Consider the following 25,493-nt stretch of genomic DNA (forward strand, 5'->3'; position numbering starts at 1 on the left):
GCGTCCGTGCCGGCCCTGGGGGCGGCCGTCGCACTCCCTCCCTCCTTCCCGCCGGGCTCCCGCCCCCGGCCGGGAGTGCCGCCCGTCGCAGAGCGGGGAGCGGTAACTTTGCCCTTTCCCCGCCCCGCCAGCGGCTGCGGGAGCGCGGCCGGGCCGGGGGGGAAAGCGTGCGGGCGTGAGGAGACGCTGCTCACTCGGTGCCCTCTGTTTCCCTGTTCGACCTTCGCTCCTCCTCGCGCCGGGACCCTTCAGAACGCCCATGGAGACCCTCGTCCGCCCCACGGCCGGCAAGCCGCCCAGCGGGTAAGTGAACCCCGAACCCCCGCCCCGGCTTCGGTCTCCGAGCGGCCGCCCTCGCGGCCGGCAGGTGCCGGGGCCCCACCGTGTCGCCCGGTCGGGGCACGGGAGTGGGGCGGCTCTGGGGCCGGGGTGCGGGTTCGGGGCCGCTGGGCCGAGCGGGCGGCCCGAGTGACAGGAGCGACTGGGCGAGGGGTTGCGGAGGGGCGGGTCGGGGTGTTCGACCGGTAAGGAAGCGGCAGCGAGGTGCGATCGCTTTGGTCGGAGCCGGGAGTAAGGCGAGTTCAGGGCTGTGCCGAACGCTCGGTGCGGTTTACTGCTCTGCTTCACGATGCCCGCTCGCGCTAAGGAGAACTGCGGTTGGTTCTGAAGTTTTTTATTTTTTTTGATTTTCGTTTGAAGTCCCAATATTTATGTCATAAATTCATTTAAATAAAAAGAGTCATTGAAGTGCGTGCTTGAGTGGTAGCTTAGCTTTTTGATTTTTAATCTTTAATTTCCATCGTTTCTTTATTTGATGGGAAGCCTTGTAGTGAGTGACTCAAAATTAGAACAGGGGGCAGTGGGTGATGAAAGATGCCAAGATGCTGCAGTAATAGAACTGTGTGTAATGTTTCTTGGACTTGGGAGGTAAGGCTGCTGGCTTTCTCTGTGAGTGCTTTGAAGAATAAGAAGCACTCCTCTCTATGTAACACTGATTAAAATCTTGTCCTGTTTGCTGGGTATCTGGGGTTTCGTTATAGTTTGGAATGAGAAAGCTGCTTGTTTGTGCATCTCACAGCTCAGAATATATTGAATAGAACTCACAAACAGCTAGTTTCATCTCTGTGAGCGTGGAGCTTGTTCCACGAGCAGATGGATACCGCACGGATGGCCAGAAGTTCCTGCAAGTGCATTAACTTCAGTTACAGAATTCCCAGTATAGTCCAAGGAGCAGAACCTATCCTAAAGTTACACTGCACTTGGGATATTGTACAACAGCATGCTGGTGGCAGATCTGTTGTGTACTCAGTACTGTCTGCCCTGAGTTCATTTAAACGCTGAAGTACTCTTGCTTTTCCTTGGAAGCTGTAGAATCTCAGCCTGGATGTGCCCATGCTGTCAGCTGTGGATTTCACTGAGCAGTACGTAATTCTCTGAATTTCCAACATCAGTATTGGAAATCAGTGGATGTTTGCTCCCTAATTAGGTTTTAGTTGTTCCATGAGGAAATTGACCAGTAAAGGATAGCTTCTTCTGTCCTTGTCACTTCCCGTAGGGATCCAGATGTTAGCGACAGCTGTGAAACTTGTCTGGGAGCATGGATTTTTAGATGACTGTGGCAGAAATGTGTTCCTTTTGCAGCAGAAGAACTGCACTACACATTCCCAGCTTATTGATTGAGTTAGCAGGCAGTTCTGAAAGCAAGGAGTTAAAATGATCCCAGCTTTATAATTTTTAACAAAATTTAGGCAGAGCTGTTTTGTCTCTATGTAAATCATTAACAGCAACGTTAAGAGTTTCCCTTGTTAAACAGTGAGCTGATTTAATGTATCATTCAGCATAGTCCAGCAGCTCTGCTGTGTGCTCTGCATAGATAAACTGGCTGTATGTGTTCATGGTGCAGCTGCTGGGAATTGCACGTTTTAAAGTAGGATGCTGATGGGTTTTTGTTTGTTTGCTTTTGTCTTAAATGGCAAAGGAAAAGATCCTGTTTGTGTTGTTGCTGCAGGGTTTTTCCTTTTGCTCTGTTTCAAGAATAATTGTGGACATCAGTCAAAAGAATCTTATTAATGCTAATGGCTGGACATGAGCTTTGTGAAGCTTTATCAAGTTCATAGTGCCTTACTTAGTTAACATTTATTTTAGTTTAAGAATGTGAATTTGAGACACTGAATATGTTTAGGTTAGATATTAGGAAGAAGTTTTTCACACAGAGGGTGGTGACACATTGGAACAGGTTGCTCAAGGAGGTTTTGGGTGCCCCGTCCCTGCAGGCATTCAGGACCAGGCTGGATGTGGCTCTGGGCAGCCTGGTTTGGTGGTTGGTGACCCTGCACATAGCAGGGGTGTTGAAACTAGATGATCATTGTGGTCCTTTTCAACCCCAGACATTTTATGATACTATGAGTCTATGAATACTAGTAGCAGAACATGGGATTTGCTCTGTAGTTGTGCAATGGGAGCATGGAAGAGGGAAAAACACTTGTTGAAAACCTACAGCCTCGGTGCATGCAGCTGCATTTATTTTTGTAGGGAAAGCAGAGAAGAGGCCTCTGAATCTCCTGAACTTTATTGACTGTAACATGGAAAACATTGGCCTATGTTGATCGTAAGTGACATAGAGAACTCAAGCCTAAAATGGGGACTTGCAGGATCAGCTCTTGCAAAGGGCAGAGCTTTATCCTCTGTGAGTGCAAGCATAGTCGTCCCTCTGGAGTCCGTGGCGTATGGCTGCGTCTCTGCAACCTGCAGCAGAGGTGGGAGAAGTGCCTACATTAAGAAGGCACCCATACAACTTGTTTAGAGTAGGACCTTTATTTCTTGTACTGCAGACTGCCTCCCTGTCTTACAGGATCTTATCATAAATAGAGGCACATGCAAACACACCTGCTTTGGAGTGATTTATCTACTGGACTGATGTGACCGTGTAAGTGAGATAAAGACTGCAAAACAGCAGTGACGTTGCATGCTGAACTTGGAAAAGCAAACCCCTGGGTAAAGCATAAGTCACATATCTGAACATGCTGAAGCCTTTACCTTTTATGGTATTCCTTAATCAAGTTGCGTTGTGAAATCATACATCCACCTTTTAAAAAATAAAACAAAAAAGCCTACAGCAATGTTTAGCGTATTGCTTGTGACAGCTGTATGGAAAAGCCTGGAGAGGACTACTGTCCTCATAGTGTATGTGTAAATGTCAGCATAAAATAACTTGTGCTGTGCCATTTCTCACCTTCAGATGTTACAATATTTAAGGTACATGGAAACAACCATGTAATTAACCTTGAAAATTTCCCATTTTTCAACTTAATTTTTCACCTACTTTGTGTTATGAGAGACATTCACATAATGTGCAGAGTGCTGGATGGCAAAGGACGATGACTGCTTGTCATTGTAGGTAGCATGGTAGAAAAGTTGGCAATTCCTTTGCTGGCAAGCTGGAAGGCTGCTACTTGTCTGGTGTTATTCTTCATCTTGTGTTTTGGTTTGTCTGTACACCTCTCTTGCAGGAATCAGATGGCGTTCCTGCCAATGTGTACGCTGTTGGTACCACCACCAGTGTTAGCCCTGTTCTCCTCTCACAAGTAATTGGAATTCAAATTACTTCTTGTGTCAGTGGAAATAGATCACATTAAAAAACAAAACAAACAAACAAAAAAATCCCAACAAAATAAAACATGTAAGAGTAGCAGAAGAATTGAGCTTGCATTATGTAAACTGAAATAGGGTGGGTTTTACTGTATTTTGCAGCTCTATATGTACCTGACTGTTGACCTGCAAAACATAGGCATTTTCAGTCATGACTAATATCTCATGATTGCTGAAGATAAGTGAGCTAATCGTAAGAATAAGCAAAAGGGTGAGATAAAGCAGTGCAGTTCAATCCCAACAGCTGTTCTTTCTGAATTTGGGTTTCTCATTTCTTTTTTTTTTTTTCCCTTTCTTCTAGAAGTCTACTTCTTAAAGTGTTATTTCTGGATTGTCCAGAAAATTCAAGATCTGTTTTCACTTTCCCAGTCTCCTAATTGTCTCATTATTTTCTTTCTTATGGATATCCTCCATATTTTTTCATCTTTCTCTTTTATGCCACTGCTGCCAGTATTGGATGGACTTTTCGTACTCTCTGCTCTCATTTGTTCATTTCTTTTTTCTTGTAATTCCAACTTCATTTTTCTGTAGCTTTTGCTTCTCTAACTTTACATCATGATCAAATTTCTTATCTTTATATAAGTGCTCAGCATGGGTAGCACTGCATTTTGGTGGGACAGATTTTGCTTACTGCCCCATCAGGGCAAGCTGCACCAATCACGGTAACTTTTCAGAATACTGCAGTGGATAAAACTTGGGAGAGGGGATTTGATTACAATTTAGACCATTCTTATTTGTACAGTTTTGGATGATGTTGCCCATAAAGGTAAAAAGCAACTTCTTAAATTATTTGGAAGTCAGTTTGATAAATATATGGTGGCTTAGTGTGTAGTTAATTTTTTTTTCTTTTTCCATTCAACGAAGGAATTAGACTTTTCTTGAATGTATCTATATAGTCTTTAACATCTATTATGCTTTAAGTATGTATTAAGACTCAATGTCATGGACTTGAATTCTTTTAGAAGCATTTATGAAGGCTTCCTAAGAACATTCTTCTAATATATAAGTGGACTTAGAGAGTCCATGTTAGGGAGTCCATGAGTCCATAGGCAGGCATGCGACTGTGCTTACATGGATTGTTTCAAAGCTGCCAGGAGGCCTGTGGCAGAGCTGGAGAAACAACTCTCTTTCCCTGAATCCCAATTCAGAGCCTAACAAGCCTTCCCCTGTGCTCGGCTTTTAGCTACTCTCTCAGCATCAGCAAACACTTGATTTTCTGGCAATGACAATGTTCTGTGTACTGCAGCTTTTTGTGGTGCTTTGCCATTGTCATTTCCATAAAATTGACAGCTTTGACTCTTTAATGCTTCTTCTAAGAGACTAAAAGGTCTTTAGAAATGTATTTTTGCTTAGTGGGCTAAGCCGGCTCCTGCATTAGAAGCCAGGAAACAAAAAAAGCTTACTATCTCTGTTTCCACAGAGATTTGTGACCTAAGGATCTTTTAGAAGTAGCTGCATTTCCAGATAGTGGATGTTGCAGCACATACTAATCCTCTTAACGTATAGGGCATTTCCAGAGCTATCAATTGCCCCATGAGCTGGGCTGCTTATCATTAAATAAAGGATCCTGGGAATAGTGTATTGTTGTCATAGTTTCAGCATTACAATGCCAGCCATGTGCCAAGGAGTGAGTCAGAGGTTGAGTGGCAGGGCAGTGCGGGGATAGCTGCTGCACACAGTGCCCAGTGCCTGCTTTTAGAATCTTGGCCAGAAAGCTTTTAGGATTCATTATTCCCAAGCTGAAAAGCTGCATAAAACACTGGGTGTTTGTGCAGTTTGTCATCAGGGATGGGGGGGGGGAGGAGGGAGAAAAGACACCTAAAGTGATTTTAATGAACCTTTTTTATCACTATGGTTTCCAGATAGGGGGAGTATATTGGACCAAAAATAATAGTAATAATTCTAACTGCTGATCCAGTAAACTCATTGTGGTATTCAGCTGCGTTTCATGTGTTCCTTGCAATGTACTGCATGGGAAAAGTCAGTAGTCTCCTGTGATCACACCAGTGATGGCACTGTAAAACTTTCTGTAAGAATCAAAAAACGATACCACACTGATAAGTTATATTTTATTAAAGGTGATTGAGCTGTGCCGAAGTTAGAAGGCAGGTCTGTGAGTTTCTCTGTGTTATGGTGATATATGTAAAATAGCACAGCCTGCTAAGGTGTGATGGAGATTCTCTCACCTAATAACCAGCAGCCAGGCCATTTGGGAGCTAGCTTACAGAGAACCACATACAAGGACCAGCTGTGCATGGGAGGGGTGAAGGCTTATCTTGCACTAACTGTTGCTACACAAAATTTGCCAAAACCACCTGAAAGTCCCCTTTGCTTTGAGTAAAAGCCAAAAAAACATGAGCCTCTTGGTATTCCCAAAGCTGTTGTGTTGAAATTGGTGTTTCTCTTGCAAGCCCTAGCAACAATGCCAAAGCCTGAAGAAAGTAGTCCTACTGAGCTATTCTGGCTTGTGGTGCTAACAGTTAAAATCCCCCTTACCCAATAAAATAAGCAGATAAGATGAAAAGTAGCACTGCTGGCATGGAGCTTGAGCACAAAAATTACATTTTATGTTATCAGTGTTCTAAATACAGACATACTGTGAAGTTTAACAGCAAGCACCAGTCCAGAAGCACTTCATCAGATAAGAGTTCCTTCCTGTTTTCAGTAAGGACAGCTAACAAGCACTACCATTCTCTATTCACCACACCTGTTTTCCATCTCTGTGTTGTTGTTTTTTTTAAAATGTAAATGCATGCTGAGCCAATCAGCTGCTACTGAAACACCATCGTTATGTTGAGCCAGAGTGGAACTGTTATTTTTCCACAAGTGATAATTGATTATGTTTTTTTCAAGTCCACAGAACTACATAGAGTTTTAAATTGAGTAACGTTGCTGGTTGATGAGGTGCTTTCTAAATTTTCAGACATTGCTTTAGTAAGCATATGTGCCTCCATCTATATTAAGATGATATGCAACCAATATAAAAGCCCTTTTATATTGGTTGCATGTCATATTTTGTTTCCTCTGAAAAGGCAAGGTTTTGCTTGGGGATAGACTGGTGGATTTCTCCTCAATACTTGTGCCAGCTGGTGGTAGGAGATGGTGTCATGGCGACACAAGGAGCAGCTTGGCCTCCAGGGCTGGGCCAAGGTCCTCATCTTGCTGTCTATTGAGGAGCTGCCAGATGTAGGAAGGCCTCAGTCAAAGCCAACTTCTCCAAAGCTGTGAAGAGCTCAATTTTATGTTGTCTACGTGACTTCAGCTTTAAAAGCACACTTCTTTCTTCCCGCACCACACACAGTGGGGAATATTGTTGTGATTGCTCCCAAGATCTCTTGGGAGCTGTGGTAGCATTGTTCAAATGTAAGAGAAAATAATACCTTTAGAGTAGTAATGATTCTTTTATTTTCTGTGTAGGTTACGTAGAGTTATTTAAGGATATAATCAGCTTTTTTTTTTTTCTTGGTCTCGTAGATTCCAAAAAGATACTAAATACCCCAAGTTATTTTGGGATAAAACAATTATTTTTTTGTTCTTATTCCTGTACTTAAGTGACCTTTCCTTCTTTTGTTTTCTTCCTTTCATATGAGAGTTGTTTATTATGTTTATTTTTTGAAGTTACAATCTTGCATATGCAGCAAAAAAACTATCTTGATAAATACACAAAGGGCAGCAAGTCTGCTCTTACTGCACACAGGACGTGTGTTTTCCATTTTGGTTTTGTCTCTCAGTTCCATAAGGGCAGTCTCCAAAATCAATCTATAGTTTCAGCCAAATTTGGAGGAAGAAGCTTTCCTCTCCTGTGTTCTTTTTATATCTTCTCTTGATGCAGTGTTGTATTTTTGTGTTTCTGAACAGTGTGACAGTGGTTCTGGACCGTGATAAAGGAATATCTTGGTCTGACTCCAGATTTATATACATATATATACACTTTTTAGTATCTTCTCTTGGTACCGAGCCTACGCTTTCCAAAGCCTACACAGATACCAAAGAAATTACTCCTGGTTTCTCAGGGGATGCATCTCATGTTTCAGGATCAGTGCTGTTCTGACGACTGCGCTGTGTTGTGCTGACAAATCTCAGCTATTGAGACTTTCTCCTTGAGAAGGATACCAATTATTGGCTTTGGGAGCGATTAAAATCCTGGAGTGGTGACACCTTCATGTCTTCCCAACACTGATTCTGCAAATTCACTGCGTACAGTTACAGCTAGGTCAGATCATGTTGCTGCATTGTAATCACGATTATTTATTTTGCTTGCCCTTAACTACCTCTGTGTTCTTGCCTGTGCTGGAGAATCATTTGGTCATCTCATAGCATTCAGAGCAGCACAGCATGCAGAAGTAATGCTCCGGTGCCTAGTGTCCATAACTGCAGGCCTTTTGCGATGTGTGTTCTTTTTGTGGCCACTTTGCTGCTCCTTGAGGACTGCTGAATGCCACGGCTCCTTTTCTGCAGACAGACAGGGGCTGATTTCCCATCCCAAGTCTATCTGTAGACAGGGGAGCTGCCTGTCCTCCCATGGTGGATGTGTGCTGGGCATCCATCAAGGCTAGCTGTGCTGTGTTTGGCCTGGACATCACTTGACAACTTAATACAGCCTTAAATCAAAGCTTTGATTTAACACTGGAGTGTATTTTTAATTCTAGCCTTAAATTAGTAAATTGAAGAACCCTGTCGTCATGTAGAGTCTGTTATTCCTGAGTGTGTATTAATGCGACATTACTTCCTTACTACCAAACCTGGGTTTGCTATTTTAAGACAAATCTACATGTGATGGATGGAGTCTAGCATCAGACACAAAATATAAAAGAAATGGAAAAAAGACAGTAGCTATGTATCGCCTTTTACATGGGTAATTACAGAACATAATTTAAGTTAAATTAAGATACTTGTGGATTTTACAAATTACTGTGTACTTAGGAGGATAAAAAGTTAAACTGCACTTCTAACACATAAATTTAGTTGTTTTTTTCATTTTCCCATTCAATTTTTGCAGATTGTACCTCCTGTGTAGATTTAAAAAAAGACTCTCTAAGTACAGACCTGGAACTGTATGTTCATGATTAAGCTATTTCATGATGAAGGTAAAATTGCTTTTCTCCTTAATATTTAAGCAGCTAATACAGTTAACTGTATTCTCCTTCCAGCTCTTGTTTGGACTTGTAAGAAACAAGAGAACACCATCCTGAAAATACAGGTAGTTATTCTGCAACTATTACGAATCAATCAATCTCACAAGTATGAAGAAAAAAATTAGTCTTCTAAGGAAAATTTATTATACCTTTGGAGAAGAATTCTTCTTTCTGAAGAAGACAAATTATGTATGTTAAAAATAATGACAGATGAGAGACTTTTACTACTTTTTTTTTTTTTTTTGTAGTTTTATTTTGCAGTAAATAAATAGTGGTTTTAGCGCTTGATGAAAGGATGAAGTTGCAAGTTCTTCCTTCGACACCCACCCTCCAGCTATGTTATTTCTTGTTATTTCTTCCCATTTTTAAAAAAGAATTATTTTCTTCCACCCTTATATAAAACAAACCAGGGCCTTAAAAAAAAAAAAAAAATATATATATATATATATATATGTTATTTTGAATATATATATATTAATATATTCATTATATTTATCAGTGTAATTTTGCACAAAGAGAGTAGTAGGGCTGGGCGGAGTCAATCCATGCTTGTGGTTTCTTGGGCTCCATTGGGGCAGAGGGAATGAATCTGCTTGCACCTGCCAGGAAATGAAGTTCAGCCACAGCACTGGATAATTATTTAATGCAATATTGAATAATGGGGCTTTAGTCAGCTGCTCTGGAGTAGTTTGAATTTGTAGGACCTGCTCAGTGGGGAGGAAAGAGGGCACATCCATGTGCCTGTTGGCTCAGGGCACGGAGAAATGAAACGCCTGCATCTACTGCTGTACCACGGATGGGGAGAAGGACCAGCACAGAGTCACTCCTGCACGTTGGGACTGGCTGTAGGTACTCATTGCCCATGCCTCTTTACTGGGGCTCTGCTTTGTAGTCTGTGTTTGTTCTCAACTTGTTTTTCTTTCTTTACATGATAATGAACTTCAGAGTGCTGTCTTTCCACTAGTACTTTACAGCAAAAGACCTTTTAGGCACTAAAGATAAGTTGCTCAAATTGGTTGAAGATGAAGAGATCAATTGTTTCTGTTTTCGCTCTTGTTCTTTTTACAGGACCGGGTAGTGTTCACTTTCATTTTTTAAAAAAGCCCACAGCTTGTTGTGACATTGCCCCAGCTGTATTTAAGACGACTGCTCATCCATATCATTGTTTATTGTTTCTCATTGTGTGTTCTCAAATTAGCCATAGTTATTTTGGAATGAAATCTCTTTACATTCAAGCGGTTAAATTCCATACTTTCTCCTATTAGAAATGGGATCCAAGTCTACGGGAAAGTATTTTACAAATACAAAACTGCCTGAAGTATAAAACCTGTTTGTACAGATACCTTGGGTTTCTTGCCATGAAAAGCACCGTAAATTCCCCATTCTGATTCATTTTCATAAGGAGTTACTTGGAAAGAAATACTGTTTGCAGTGCATTGCCAATTATTTATATTACTAATTTGCTACCTGAGAATAATTTCTGGTTTGTTTTTTTTGTTGTTGTTTGGTTGTTTTTTTAAGTTTGGTGTAGTATTGAACTGATATAAGTCTTAAATTGCCTGTATATTGCAGTTCAGCTTAGATTTACCTGGGAAGAAATTAACAGTACTGGATATTCTGTGTGTGTGCGGATGAACTTTTCTTTAAAAGAAACATATATACGAACAGTTCTTAGTCTGTCTTTTCAAATCTATTTTGCCACCTACTTTTATGATTAGAGGATAAACAATTCTGTGCAGTATATAAAATACAGAGAACTGTGTTCATGTAAATAGTCTTTGCCTGCAGAGCTCGGGTGCCGAATGTGAACACTGGGCAGCACGCAGTGTCCGCATGGTTAGGCAGCCTGTACATGCCAGCCCCTTGATGCAGAAAAACCATGCAGAGTGACCCAAATTCTTCAGAAGGGGCAATATATTCTATTGCTCTTCTTTTGTAGGCTGTCTTTCGTACTTCAGCCTTCTGATTAATCTTGGAGGAATCATCTGGGTTCTTCTCAATCCTGACCACATAGAAGCAGATATGTTGCTAGCATGGGGACTAAATTTCTCTTCCCAGCTTGCTCAGGAAGGGCTAGGCAGAGTTACTTGGAAAAACATGTGGAAGCTCAAATTGCAAACAAATCCCACATGCTCTGTTTAGCACCTGGCTGTACGTATGCAACAGTATTCAAATATCTATAAATTTTTCATTAGCATTATTTATATTAAGACAAAACCCCAAATCAGCAACAGGGAGTTTCCTGTATTAAATTGCTTTCACCAAGCATTATTTAAGGTTGAAACCTTAAAACTGTCTAGACTTTTCGTACTTTTCTGTGCTACTTTTACCTTTTACCAAGGGTACCACAACTCTGTAGTGGAAAGAAAACCAGTAAGTGTAATGGCGATCAACTGTACCAGATTGATGCAGCTGAGAGTAAAAATAGTATTATTTTCTAGCAGCCAGATAAATGTTTGTATAAAACTCGGAAGATGTTGATGGTCTGAATGAAATGAAGACTTAATGAATCTGTAGTGCTTATGATTTGTACCGTAACGAAAATTCCTCCGTTCTTCCTAATTAAGTTAAGCAGCCGTAGTTATATTCACATGGGGCTTGTTTGGGAAGTGGATGATTTTTCTCTTCTGGGCTACTTTGTGTGTTTCTGGTGAGTAATATATGTACTAGCTGGTATTGGTTTAAGGAAGGATGAGAATATTTAGGTGCTTCGTGCACAGTGTGCAACTGGTCTCTGTGAGATTTTGTGCTGTGGCACAAAAGTGAGTGACTGCCTGGCATTGAGCTGACTTACTGCTCTTAGAGGGAAGTATATTCTTTCATCTTATTGCTAGGCTTCCTGGACATTTGAATGCAAGTGTGTAACAATTTTAGGATTCTTAGCAAACTTCAGCTTATCTCTGAATAATTAATTTTGTTTGTTTCACATGGAGTGTCAGATAGAAGATTAAACTCTGGATAATATGTGTTGAATAATACTGAAAGAAAATGCTTTGGCAGAGAACTTTGCTTCCAGAGTTCCAATGTGTCTAAGAAATTGTGTGGCTGTTCTGGTCCTTTCAGAATTGGTCATTGGACCATTTACATCTGACAAGTACAGAGTCCTAGATGGATTTTATGAGGATGATAGTCTGAAAAACTGTGCAAGTTATTGATTGTAAAATTTGCTGTACTCGAGGAAATTAAGGATTTTCTGATGAAGTTCCGATTATTTGGAGAGAAAAGCTGTACTATGAGTTGAAACAAAATTTGGCAGGTGGCTTGTGTTCCTCAAAATGCATATGGGAGGCAAGGGCCAAGAGATACGTACTTCTTTTATTACTGCCTGACAGAGGTGCAGCCATGCAGTCTCCCAAATCACATGAAATTCTGCGTAGTCTTGTGTATGAGACAAGACTCAGACTTCTGTGTGGTCAGTGTTGTAGGTAAAGCCAATGATGTGTGCAGGTTTCAGCAGTTGGTGGTATTTGTGGTTTTAAGAACAAATGGAGAAAAATCTTGAAGAAAACATTTTTTCCCTTCATAGAAAAGTTTATTCTTTATTGCCTCTTTTGCAAACTCTCTTGCAAGTTTTTGATTTTGATGGAAGAGTAGAAATGCATCCTTCAATTTACAGCTGCAGTAAAGCTATTGCTGCTCAGGGGCCAGGATTTAAAGGAGCTGGAAGGAACCTCCACTGTCCCTGCTTGTCTTCTGGCTGATTTTTGCCTGCTCCTTGGTCCCTTGCGTCCCCTCTGCAAATCACTGCTTGTGACAGGGTTGCCACTCAGGTGGTGACTTGCCTGGCCTTTGGTGGCCCAAATGGCTTGCAGCCTGCTGGTGTAAGGTCTCACAGCCTGCAGGACCTATGAGGACCCAGCTGGGCACGCGGTGAAGGTACAGAATTGCAGAGTCATTAATGTTGGAAGAGACCTCAAAGATAACCTAGTCCAACTGTCAACCCATCACCACCATACCCACTAAACCATGTCCCTAAGTGTGTTGCTGTGTTAATCCCTTTCCTTAAGCTATTTCTTGTCCTCTTTCCTGACATTTTTCAAGCTTCCGTGCTGATCTTGTCTAACCAGGGATTCATGTCCTGCACTAAAAGAGGGGGAAAAATGTGTTCTCGTAGTCTGCTTCGAGTTCTTTTAAAGCTAAACAACCTGGGTGTATTCTGATATGCACCTTTGCAATTACATAAAATTGATAACAAGCCAGATGTCCTCTGGCTGCAGATCTAAATATTGGCATCGACTCATTTATTATGTCTGAGTGTACCTCTGTGTTCGAATCAGCCTGTAATTCATAATGTGCTGTCATTATTATTGCTTGCGTAAATAAATGTATTCTATTAGAGCTGACTAGCTAATAACACATTTATTTTTTACGGTGAAAAATGTTTTCCTTTTTAAGTAGTGTTTACTGCTTCATTGCATTAATTTCTTTGTCGCTAAGGGGTTCAACGTCTATGTACGTATTCCATGAATAGAGTCATGGTGATTTAGTACTTCAGAAAGCTTTGGTGTTTTTTATTTTTTACCTCATCACAAAACCTAATAATCAAAACAAGTGTATGTTGTGTAACTTTGAGACTATTATATAAGCCACGAAGTTCAGTTCTAGTCGTGAAATGAAGACGCAGAGCGCACGAAGAGTAGGGATCTTTTCATCTACACCACAGACTTAGTCTGAAGAGAAAGCGCAAAGCTTTTCTGGTGGCAGATTCATTTCCAGCTGAGTTAAAAGTAATGTTTTAGGATCTGAATCCAAATCAAACAAGAATGTAGTAACAGGAGGTTTTTCACTTCATGCAGTAAATATACATATAGCATATCTTGCATGCCTTAGTTTCATATTGAAGAAACTACTTCAAATAAGCGGCAGCAAATTGCTTTTTTGAGAAAGGGCAGGGAAAAAGAAGTATCTTTCTCCCTGGATAAAGTTGCAATATAAAATGTTTTTTTCCTCTGGTCTTTCTTGCAGTGGCTAAATCAAGAAGACGCTGTCTTGAAAAGTCTGAGGTTTTTTTTTTTAATTGCTTTTGACTGGGCTTTATTTACCTACTTAATCTGAAGCATGCCGCCGCCTTACCGTGTGAAGTTGCTGGCTGTTTCTAAATATACCCCTGTATTTCAGAGAGGCAAAGCCGTGCGTGAGTACTACCCATTCAGAGCAGGCTGCTGGGGCGGGGAGGTACCCACTGGTAACCTGAGAACATGAGCAGATGCTAAATTAGCAGCTGGATCGTTAGTAACGAGTCTGCAAATGTCTGCTGGGAAATGATCTTCCTGGGACTTATGTGGCGTGGGTGTGCGGGCTGCTCGGAGCCTGGAGAGGAGCTGCGCAGTGCCCAGTGCTCAGATCGTGGGGCGGAGGAGGGTTCCTTGCCCTGCTTTCGTTGAAAGGACAGGCTTGTGGTTGGGCTGGCTTCTTTATTTAGGCATGGAATCATGAGACTTTTCAGTGACTGCAAACGCAAGGCGATTGCCAGCTGCATTTTAGTTGCAAATCAAGTAGAAAATATGAAAAGACCCATAGGGAAACACGCAACATTAAAAGGGCACCTTTAGTAATCCAGCTTTATACTGAAAGCTGACATAATTTTGTCTCTCCTCAAGCGAATGGTTACATGAATGTATGCATATATAAGTTACTATTTCCCCATGCATAAACAGATATAGAAATAGCACAGAATAATAGTACATGCATTCTGTTGTCCTAGTTTACACTGAAAGGTGTTGTGGTCTGCCTAATGTGGCTGTACCCACTGTGGAGTTGCACTCGATGGATTGAGCTCATCTTGTTCTGAGACACTGACTAGGATTTTTGAAATAACTAAGCTCAGTGAACCCCCATTAAGTTATGCACACACACATAACTGCGATTTAATGTACAAAGGTGCCCTGTTCTGGTCAGCTCTCCTCCTCTGCTATTTCCACTCCAGTGCTGACTGAAGGTTAGAAGAGGGTTCAGGCTTTGGGGCCAGCAGCAAGGTTTTCAGTGACAGCATCAGGAAAAGCTCCAGAGGCAGTAAAGATTGCTCTGATGGGAGCCTTCTTGTGAGACCCAAGCCACTCAGGTGTTTCAGGGGGCTGGGGCTCCATTCAAGACATTTCTGTTCTGGAGAGGATGAGGAAGAAGCTCTCAAACAACCCCTTCTGTGTTACACAGTAGAGTATTGTTAGTGTGAAGAACATGGAGTATTACTTGATTCCAGATACATGACTGGGAGTGGTTTTATTATAGCAAGAGGAACAAAAAAAAACGTTACCTCTGGTAGCTCTTTTACAGGGAAATTAAGGAGTATGATACTTTAATTCCCCTTTGGAGAGAAATTGCTTTTCCATCTTTGTGCGCATGACTGCGAGTTAGCCTTAATGGAAAAAGAGAGTGGCTTGGTGTAAATCCTCAAGACAATACTCCCATTCTGATTAGGGTTTTAAAACGTTCTGCTGGCAGAGCTGCTGAGCTGCATGAATGCGCTGTTGTGCAGCAGGTGGGATGGAGAAGAGAGGTGGCTGGCAGTTCCTTGTGATAGCCAACAGCAGCTACAAGCCTTTTTTTTTTTTTTTTCTCAGAATATTTTTTTAAAGAAATGAGTATCTCCCTCATACAGAGATTTACCAGGATCCTTTTTTGCTAGGAAAGATGATTCTTCAGGGTGACACTAGTGTTTGGAGAGCAGTAAGGCTGTTTCTCTGTACAGCTGTAAAGGTTAACCAGCTTGCTCTCTGTTTTCCAGTTTCAGTATTTTTCTAAATGACAGTTGCACATGTCTTTGTTTTTTAATATATATATATATATACTCTTTGGCTTTAAGATGAAACAGAATTCTACCTGTGCATTGCTCCCTGTAAAATCCTGTTGTTACTCCAGTACCGAATTAATGCAGCATTGAGTTTCTCTCTTTTGTCCTGTTCTGAAGATTTTTGGGTGGTGTCTTGTGTTATTGTTTCCAGTGCTTAACATCAAGCTTACGTATGAAATTGTGCTGCCTGATCTCTGCATGTCACAGTATATTTATGTTACAGAAGTTTATTTCTTGCCGCTCACTTTCCTGAAGATGGCACATGTCCAATGTACGTTAAGGATTCTTGAACCAAAATCATTTTCCTCACAAGCTAAACTAGATATTCAGGACCAGAGAGTTTGTGTTTCGCCCAATGAAGTTGATCTCTTGCACAAGTGTGTGAGCTTCCAAATTTCACATGTGAAATGGGATGACAATAGCAAAGCTCAAGCTCAGTCTCATAGAATTTTGTGTGCTGTCTTTTGCATGTATGGGGAAGAGGCCAACCACGAGATTAAATCTGCATGTTGCATATGAGTACACATCAGGAGCATTTCAGTGGAAATTGGTGATTTGCCAGACTATGGCCACTGTCTTGCAAGTGATGTAAGCCTTCAACCTGTTTGGGCTATACAGCATTTTAATATAAATTAGAGGATTCTTTTTTAAAAAATGCTATTAACATAGAAAAATGATTATATGATTTAAATTTATCATAATTAAGCAAATCTTTGGGGATTGTGGGAGCAAATCTGGAAGGTCTGTCCCTCTACCCTGAAGCTGTAGGCTTCAGCCCTTAGCTCTGTCTGCCTTCAAGAGCCGTGAGGTTGGCTGAGGAGTTTGCAGAATACAGCTCATGGGACTGTGGAGGCAGAGCCTCAGCAGCACCTGAGGTTACACTGTTTACCCAGGTGTATGTCTCCTTACTGTATCAAATTCAGTAACCTTTGAAGCTTTGGTTTAAAGCAGATACTGTGAGGAGCTTTCTGTCAAGGAAGGGGAGCTGCATCACAGCTTGCTCCAGCACAGAAGCCCATTTCTGAGCAGCCCTCTGTCGTGTTGCTTGGGGACAGTGCTGGTTAATTACACAGCTCTGCAGCTGTGAGGTCAAGCAATAACAACAAACAAACTTTATCCCAGGCCAGCATTGCCCGCAGAAAGGAGGAACAGTCTCTCATACTGTGTGTGTTTTGGTTTATTTATTCTTTTTGTTGCGATACTGTATTTAGACCCTGCTGATGCAGTAGGCATCTGTAACAGAGTGAAGGTAGTTTTTATTCGTTTGTTTTTGCTAAAGCAAATTGCAGTGGAATTTTCCAGCTGATCCAGCCGTTGGAAAATACAGTGTAAGGATCCAGAGTCCTCATGGTTTTTGAATCTCTGTTAATGGATGCACTGTAGGCTGAGGTATACCTGGGAGGGCTTAAGCCAGCTCTGAATTATGCAGTTCTGTTCTTGTTTTCTTGGTGTGGGAAAAGGAGCAAGGGAGTAATGAGGAGTATTCAGAAATGCACTTTAAAAGGCGCTACAAGCTTCCGATATGCATGGGAGCCTCTGCAGGTGTTCCGTACCTAAATGTGGTATGCCTGTTGCACTACATGCTTCACCACAGGTCCAGTGTGATGCAGGATCTCCCTGACACCCTGAGATATTTTGAACGCTTGTCTGACATGTTTCTCCAGCTTGTTGCTCCCCTCAAGTCTCCATCTGCACTTTTTGCTGAGCTGAATTGCTGGCACATCCTATCCTTCCTTCCACAGCCACTGCTTCTGCTCCATTGCTTTAGAGAGAAAACTTTATGCCGGCCCAATACCACCTGGCAAGGGTACTTGCCCTTCTGTATTCAGCAGTCAGGTGTAAATAGCCTGCTGTTGTGTGCTGGGTTATTCTTGGCCAAGGTATTTCTAAGATAACACAGGTGTTGCCACATGTAAACTGCCTTCAGAGAGGAGGGCATGAGCAGGCAGGAGGAAGGTATAAGGAAAACATCTTATGCATTTTTGCCACACTGTGATGCCACAAAACCAACTCAGAATGGAAGCCAGCTTGCAGAGAGATTGTTTCTCACTGCATAAACTGAGGCTTGGCTCCAGTAGCGAATGTGTTTTTTCCTGTATTTTTCTCTCTTTTTTTCCCTATATTTTTCTCTTTTTTTTTTTTCCTGTATCTTTCTTTTTCTTTTTTCTTTTTCTTTTCTTTTTTTCTTTTTGAGTGGGAAGGAGAGCATCATTTCCCTTTCATGACTTTGTTGACTTCAGACAGAGGAGCTGTTATCATGTAGTGAAGATTTGTTGATGGTCAGCTACAAATACAAATCCAGCATCCAGAAAAAAAAAAAAAAAGAAAAAAAAAGTGGGGCTCCAGTCCCATGTAGGAAATGGTTTCTCTTTCATTGCCCTGGGAGGATGAATGAAGAAAATGTGATACTTCAGCAGCTGAAATTAAGATGCTGTGTGGAGTGATATCAGGCAAAGTTCTCCCCAGGTAGATTATGTAGTGTACTGCAGGTACATGAAAGTTAAAATAACATTATAGGGAAAGTGGCATAAATGCTCCATCTCATTTTTTTGAGTTACTTTAGAAAAGACAAGTAGCTTAACTGTCTGGATGTTATATTTGAAGAAACATATACTGTGATATACCCAAGGTAATAGAAGGAAGCCTGTCCTACTTTTTCACCTCTGATTAAGTTGTGATTTTCAACTTTTAGATTCATACCAGTTACTGTTCTGAGCATCCCTTGGCAGGCAGATTGATGTAGATGTTAACTCAAAGGTTGGTGCTGAAATAGAGTGGTGAGAGCAAAAAGGTTATTCAGAAGGGCACTGCTGCTGCTTATAATAACTCATGTAATTTGTTAGCTCTTCAAAATACACAGAATTTGGATTTGACTGGAAGACGTTGAAAGCAAAGACTTAACAGAGGGTGCAGTTTCCAGTCTTGATCTGAGTAGAGGCAAAAGTACAAGGATAGTTTGTACAGGGTGTCCTCTCTTAATATCAACTTTTGGACACAAATTTTAGGAGTATTTCTGAATTGGGTTGTGTGCTGTATTTAGTCTGGGACCAGGCTGGTAATGGGAAGGAATGTGGAGCGTGCTCTGAGGAAGTAAATCAGACTCCTTTTTTGCCAAGGTTGTTCTAACTGTGACAGAACATCAGTTGCTTTTCTAGAATAAAGTTACGATCTAAAATATATTAAAAACATATTTTGGTTGGTGGTTTTTGTTGTTGTTGTTTTATCTTGATAATAGTTTACCATTTCCTCACTATCATCTGGGAATCCTTGTTTAAGCATCTGTTGCTGTTCAGGACTTGCATATTCTTCACGCTCTGTGTCCTTTCTTAGTGAACTTGCAATTCAACAGCAAAGAAGCTCTTGTTGCTATTAAAAACCACAATATTCAGGGCCAGTTTGGATGGGGGCCCTGGGCAAGCTGGTCTACTATTATATATGGAGGTTGGTAGCCCTGCCTGTGGCAAGGGGGTTGGAGCTTGACATTGTTGAGGTCCCTTCCAACCCAAGCCATTGTATGATTCTATGATTACTGCCTTTTGGAACTAATTTTTCAACAAGCTATGGGGGATCTTCAGTGTTCTAACTGTGGATCTTATACTCAAATGCAAAACGAATTTGTCTGTCAGTCTATTAGAAGCTGATCCACATTGCTGCTGTAGCTGGTGAGACCGTTATTAAAATCTTCAGTAAATGTCAAATCTCTTCTAGTAGCTCCTCTGCTAGTGCTGTTTTTAGGCTTTTGTTACATGCAGCCCGAACAGTAATGAGTAGGAAAGAGCAGTTCGGCTCCAGGTATTTTTAAGTACAGAAAATACTAATGGGCATGGAATTTTCCCCTCCATTAAATCTCATGTTAAAAGTTGACTCTTCTGTTAGTTTTGTGAGGTCATGGAATTGAGAGGTCATGAAAAGCTGGCTTCATTTCAACTGTTGGTGCTATCAGGATGTGCCACTATACAGAACAGAAGCGAGTTTTAACTTAGTTAAGAATTAAACTGGAGATGAGTATGTTGATGTGAAAAAAAAAAAACCAAACACAATAAATGATTTTTAAAAATGCCAATAAAATACTACCTCAAGATATGAATGAGCATGCCTCATGCAATATTAAGCTTTTTTCTTTCTTTGTGAGCTTTCCACAAAAATACTGATAAATAGCCAGGAAGTAGGAATTAGAATATATCTGACAAGTCTTTTTAATTCATCAGTTTCTTATTCTGGATGCATAATCCCATTATATTGACTGTAAATAACCACTTCCGCTTTTCTTTTTTGCTTCACAATTGAATACTGTAAAGTCGTTACTGTATTTGCAGCAGTAGTAGGGACAGTGGTCTTTTTTTTTGCACACAATGGCTTACTTGTGACACTGAAGATTAGCTTTCAGCAGATGATTGAAAAAAGCACAGATACACTGGCTATCTGCAGTTCTGAGTTTCTCTGCAGGCTCGTTTCAGCTGGGAGGCATGGCACTTCAACCATCCTCTGATAAGTCTGGCTGGGGCTCCGCTTCCCATCTTAAAGAATAACTGAAAACATAAAACTGAGCAATTTAAAACTGCATAACAAGTTGCAGAATGACAGGTAATGTAGCTAAGAAAATATTTGCAGGAGAACCCCAACTCTTGTTCCTCCTGTTTGGGTGAAACAGCGTTTAGTGGTTTTTCCTGGACAGCCCAGTCTAGTATTAAATGTGGAGGTTGGTGGCCCTGCCTGTGGCGGGGAGGGTTGGAGATTTATGATCCTTGAGGTCCCTTCCAACCCTGTGGTTCTGTGTGCATCAAATTCTTCTCATAGCTTTGCTGTTGTTTTCTGCTGGGAGCTGGGCACCTTGTTGTCTGCTCTTTTTCTCATTTTCCACCGTAAGAAAGTAACTTGTCTACTATTTGCAGCCACTTAAAAGCAGGTACTGAAAATGTAAGATGTAGTCCTTATTAGTTTATGGGAGCTTATAAGAGTAAAGCGTGATGAGGATGAGTGGTCCAGTAATAATAAATCATGTTAACTAGTAAATGTTTTTCAGAAGGTACATATTTTGTATGACTTGTTTCCCAGCTGGATCCTACTTTGCACAAATACACATTTCATATTCTCCTCCCTTCTGCTAACGCTGTCTGCCGCAAGGATGTGATTTGTGTGCTATTAGTATGCTCTCCTAGACTCCTGGGTTTGAGGAAGATAACACTGCTGTCATTGTATATTGGGCTTGCTGTACAATTTGGATATGATGATTAAAAAATAAGCCACTGATTTCCCATTCTCAAAGCAATTATTAAATACTAAAACTATGCTTCATAGATACTCTGTATTTACATTTTAAACTGTTTTATTTATGTTACTGTAATGACAACTGGAATCACTTTTAAATTTCCATGCCTCAGACATATTTTCCTTTATACAAAATCTATTAATTCTTTTTCAAATATGGAAAAAAAAAAAATGAAAGCTTTACATTCTACACTTAGTTTGGGACACAGAAATTTTTTTTCAAAAATAAAGTTCAGTAATAGAATGTGCGTTAAAGAGATCCAAAGCAATGATTCTTTCACTGGTGAAATTAACCTAATGGACTATGCTGATTTACATACCCAGGCAATTAATGGCTTATAAATAAGTGTTATTTCTGTACAGGCTGTTACAAAATGGGACTCTCTGGCTTTTTATTTATTTATTTATTTATTTATTTATTTTTAGTCTCTTGTCTCTATCCAGTCAAGGTAGCTGAGATGCTTTCTTGCCTTTTGAGGTTTGAGTGAGTTCTCTGGCGATGGCGTAATTTGCATAGTTTTATGAAAGGGAAGGGGCTCTTTTGGCTCCCATACTTGTTTTTCATCATGAGCCGTCAGAATTCAGCAGGTGGAAGTATACGTGTGTGTCTGTCACATCTGAAGCGCCAGAATGCCGTGGGGTGTGGGAATTGCAGCTCGTGCTGTTTGCTTTGCCTTGCTCCAACACCCGAGGTCTTGCTGCTACCCAGCAGAGCTCCCCGACAGACACGTCTGCCTCCCTGGGCATGCTTTGCTTCTGGACATGCTTTCATTTTACAGCTGTGCTAAAAAAAAACTTTTGAATTAAGAATACTTACAAACATCTAGAGACAAATGCATAGTATCAATGTAAATAAACACCTTTTTATTTTCTCCCTCTCCTTTTCATACCTCCCAAGCGAAACATAACAAGTTTTAGGGCTCTGAAAATAGAAACAAAGCTATAAGTGTGAGCCATTTAAATAGAAGCATATTACTTGACGAGATTTTGTGTGCCTTTTTGAACTGCTGACCATAGGAAACAACCCAGAATCTGTCTTCAGAAAGTGGTGTTCAAGCAGCTCTAACTCCCTGGAAAGGGTGGCAAGGTGTAAGCATGGCTGCAGGAATACAGTTGCATTACTGTGACAGTACTGTATTTTACGAGTTGCTTTTTTAAAGCTGCGTTGTTTGAAGATCCCAGGTTGAGTAGGAGTATCTGAATTTGGCTCATTGCTTTGAAAACTTTTACTACCAACTCTTCTGAGTGAGAAGTTAATATCTTAAATATTTATAATCCTTATTTTACTGGCCTGTGTTCACTAGCAAGCTAATGGAAAACTTGAAACAAAAATATGGATATGGTATTTTGTAGTTTAGAATATTGAGTCTGTCTGCCATTATTCAGATCTTTCACTACTTCCTTATGCCTTAAGAGGTAGTGTTTAGTGTTTGACACTGAAGTAACATCTTTTTTAGCTGGCTTTATGAAACAACTGTTAGAAATTTTTTTTGTGTGTAATTGATTTCACTGGATGCTCGGGTTGCTTTATTTCTGTGTTCAGGAGAAGTTTTGGAAGTTTGTTTAAATGAAGGCTAGCTTTGAAAGTTTAATAGAAGTTTGTCTGAAGGTATTCACAAACAACCACTTAGGAATAAAGCACTTCTGTTTCACAGGTGTGCTAGATTTAAGTGTCAGAGGAAGAAATCAGGGCAAAAATGATATGGAGTTTTGTTTTCCTTGAAATAGAGATTTCATGCTGAGCAGAGGCCCAGCTCTCTCAGCCTGTCCTTGTAGAGAGGTGTTCCGTCCTTTGGATCATTTTTATGGCTCTCTTCTGGATGCACTCCAACAGTTCCATGTCTCTCCTGTACAGAAGACACCACATCTGGATGCAGTACTCCAGGTGAGGCCTCACCAAGGAGCAGAATCACCTTCCTCACCCTGCTGCCCATGCTTCTTTTGATGCAGCCCAGGATATGATTGGCTTTCTGGGCTGTGGGGGCACATTACTGTCTCATGTTCAGCTTCCCATCTATGGGTACCCCCAGGTAGGTGGTGTTTCAACAGGGCTGCTCTCAATCCTTTCATTCTCCAGCTTGTATTAGTAGTAGATGTTGCCTTGACCCAGGAACAAGACCTTGCACTTGAATTTTTTGAACCTCATGAGGTTCTCCTGGACTCTGTGCTCAAGCCTATCTGAGTCTTTCTGGATGGCATCCCATCCCTCAGTCATGTCAACTGCACCCCACAGCTTGGTGTCATAAGCAAACTTGTTGAGGTGCACTTGACCCCATTGTCGATGTCAGTAATGAAGATACCAAAAAGTAATTCTAATAAAGAGTCATACTGACTTGTCTGTGCTTTCATAAAGTGCATAGCACCATTGGCATGGAATGAAGGTGGACTGGGTGATTCCCTGGGAGGTGAGCTGGCTGTAAGAGATGCACATTATTTTTACTGCATAGCATTCTTGGTCTTGGCACAAACATGGGTTTTAGTGGTGACTGTTGATGCTGGCTTCAGCTGCTACAACTGGTTTGTATTTTTTCTATAGAAGCAATGGATTATCTAGCACATGCCTATTCAAACATAGCCTGCCACTTGGTCTGCTTGTGAGTCATTTCAACCCACATGCTACATATTGACCTGTTCATAGATCACTAGACGCATCATCAAGAAATCTTGTTTTTGTTGTCTTCTCTGTTTACAGCTTGCTAAGCTTTCTGCTCCCACAGTGTCTGAACGCTTTGGTTAATATTTGAATTGATGGAGAAGTAGAAAGTAGATGAGCTCAAAGAAGCGGAAGGATCTGCTTTGGGTTATGGAGGGATATTGTAGAGGGGACAGCAAGATCCCATTCTATGTAAGAAATGGCAAGTGTGCAGCAATGAGAGAGTAGTGGGGCAGGCATAGCAAGAAAAGCTCTTTGGCGGAGCTGGTGGAGCACTGAAGGGACTGGTGGTGTGCAGAGGAGGACCCATAGTGGAATGCAGGAGAAGGGTGAAGTGGAGACAAGTGAGGAGGAAGGAGCGGCAGGAAGAGACTGCTTATCCCAGCCCTGCATTGCTGTCACCTCACCTGGAGAATGGTAGAAGGCCATGAGCTTGAGCACAGCCTGGCTGCTGCCTGTCAGACAGGCAGGTGGAAGACTCGCCTTTCCACTTAGACATGCAGGCCTCTGTACACATCCTTTAGAATACCCACCTCTGACAGCCATAATTTGTATATGGAAAATGAGTAGCAAAATACTTGGAAATACACTGCCGTGTTTGGTCTTGCTGAAGCAGAAACAAATGAAGGCAGAGTATGGTTTCTGCTAACGTTGGTTTTTTTTGTTTGTTTGTTTTTTCTTTCAATTGTGAAGATGTTTATGGATTGTTAGAATTTCTCTTTTCATGCATAAATACATAATTAAAATCTAAAAGCCTACTTCTTGTCTGCTTGGGCTAAGTTGATGTGGATAAGTTTGCTAATTGACAGGAGAGACCACTAACAGGTCAGAATATTTTATTTTTCTGAAGCATTTTTATGCTAGCACCAATTCTTTACATTGGTATTACATACTGAGTTCTTCCCAGCCCTTAATTTTTTCCAGCAGAAGTTAAAACTGGTAATATTCTATGTACTGTTCTCTCATGAATACCATGAGTGTAGTCCTTTGTTTCAGTTTTCTTATCTCTTTCTAGTGCCATATGCAACTACCAGCTGTAAGGACATGGAAAGGGTGTGTGGAATTATTGTAAGCCCAACCCAGATATTTTCAATTGTTCAGACTCTTCCAAGTTTAAAAATAAGTGGTTAGACTTGTTATGTGACACCATTTGTATATGTTTGACTGTCATTTGCCATGATTGTCAACATGCCAGCTATTCAGTGAAAGATTTAAGCTTTTAATTCATTATTTGTTTTGAGAGAAGCAACAGAGATGAAATGAAATTCTCACTTTTCTCCTCCTACCCCATCTCTTTGGATCTTAATCCTGCAATCAAGGAAGCTTGTGGTAAACTTTGCTTTTAACAGTTGTGTGGCTGCAGTTGGAGTAAGGTTGATGCGTTAGTAAGTCTTTGTACATTGACAGAGATAGGACTGCTTGCAAGTAGTACTTTGATTTGTGTGTGTTCGGTGCACTTGAGGTTGCTGCTTATGTCAAGCTGATACTGTTGGTGTATGTCAAGAGCTTCCAGGAATATGCTTCCTCATACAAAAGCCAAGGTATATGATGTCTGATAGCAGGGGATGCAGGTTTTGGTACACATAGGCCGGGCAGAACTTCACCGTACTTTGTTCCCATGTTTATGGACCTAGCACAACAACTGCTCTGTCATACGCAGTACATCCTGCTGTGAGGGTTTGATATAGGCAGTGTTGTCTCCAAGAGACTTCATGGGTTGCAGATGCCTCCAGCATCTCTCTCCGTAGATCTGAGAGGACTCAGAATCAGACTTGTGAGTGAGCAGTGGGGTGAGGGCTGGTCATTCCTTGCCTTCCTGCCCCACTGTTGGGTTAATGATTCATGCTCAGTGCATGCAATTAGCCACAGGTACTGCGGCACACCCAGGTTTGCTGGGGAGCCAGCGGAAGTGTTTTCTCTGGGTCCTGGTAAGACACTGAAAACAAAGGTAGGTTAGTGTAATGAATGGTAGCAGTGTTTTCATTTAGTTTTGCGGGTA

The 25,493-nt window shown here is 41.1% G+C and overlaps 1 protein-coding gene across 1 annotated transcript in view; it reads left to right on the top strand.

Annotated features, from left to right (window-relative positions):
- Window positions 1-259: 259 nt before the first annotated feature.
- The window catches only part of COBL (cordon-bleu WH2 repeat protein), a gene marked incomplete at both ends in the record, with an annotated part of 147,503 nt that continues 122,269 nt past the window's right edge, over window positions 260-25,493 (top strand). The window contains one exon of the mRNA XM_079533895.1: window positions 260-303. Coding sequence (XP_079390021.1) covers window positions 260-303 — 44 coding nt within the window. The remainder of the gene's footprint in view (window positions 304-25,493) is intronic.

Source organism: Tetrao urogallus (assembly GCF_951394365.1).
Source record: "Tetrao urogallus genome assembly, chromosome: 3".
NCBI lineage: Eukaryota > Metazoa > Chordata > Aves > Galliformes > Phasianidae > Tetrao > Tetrao urogallus.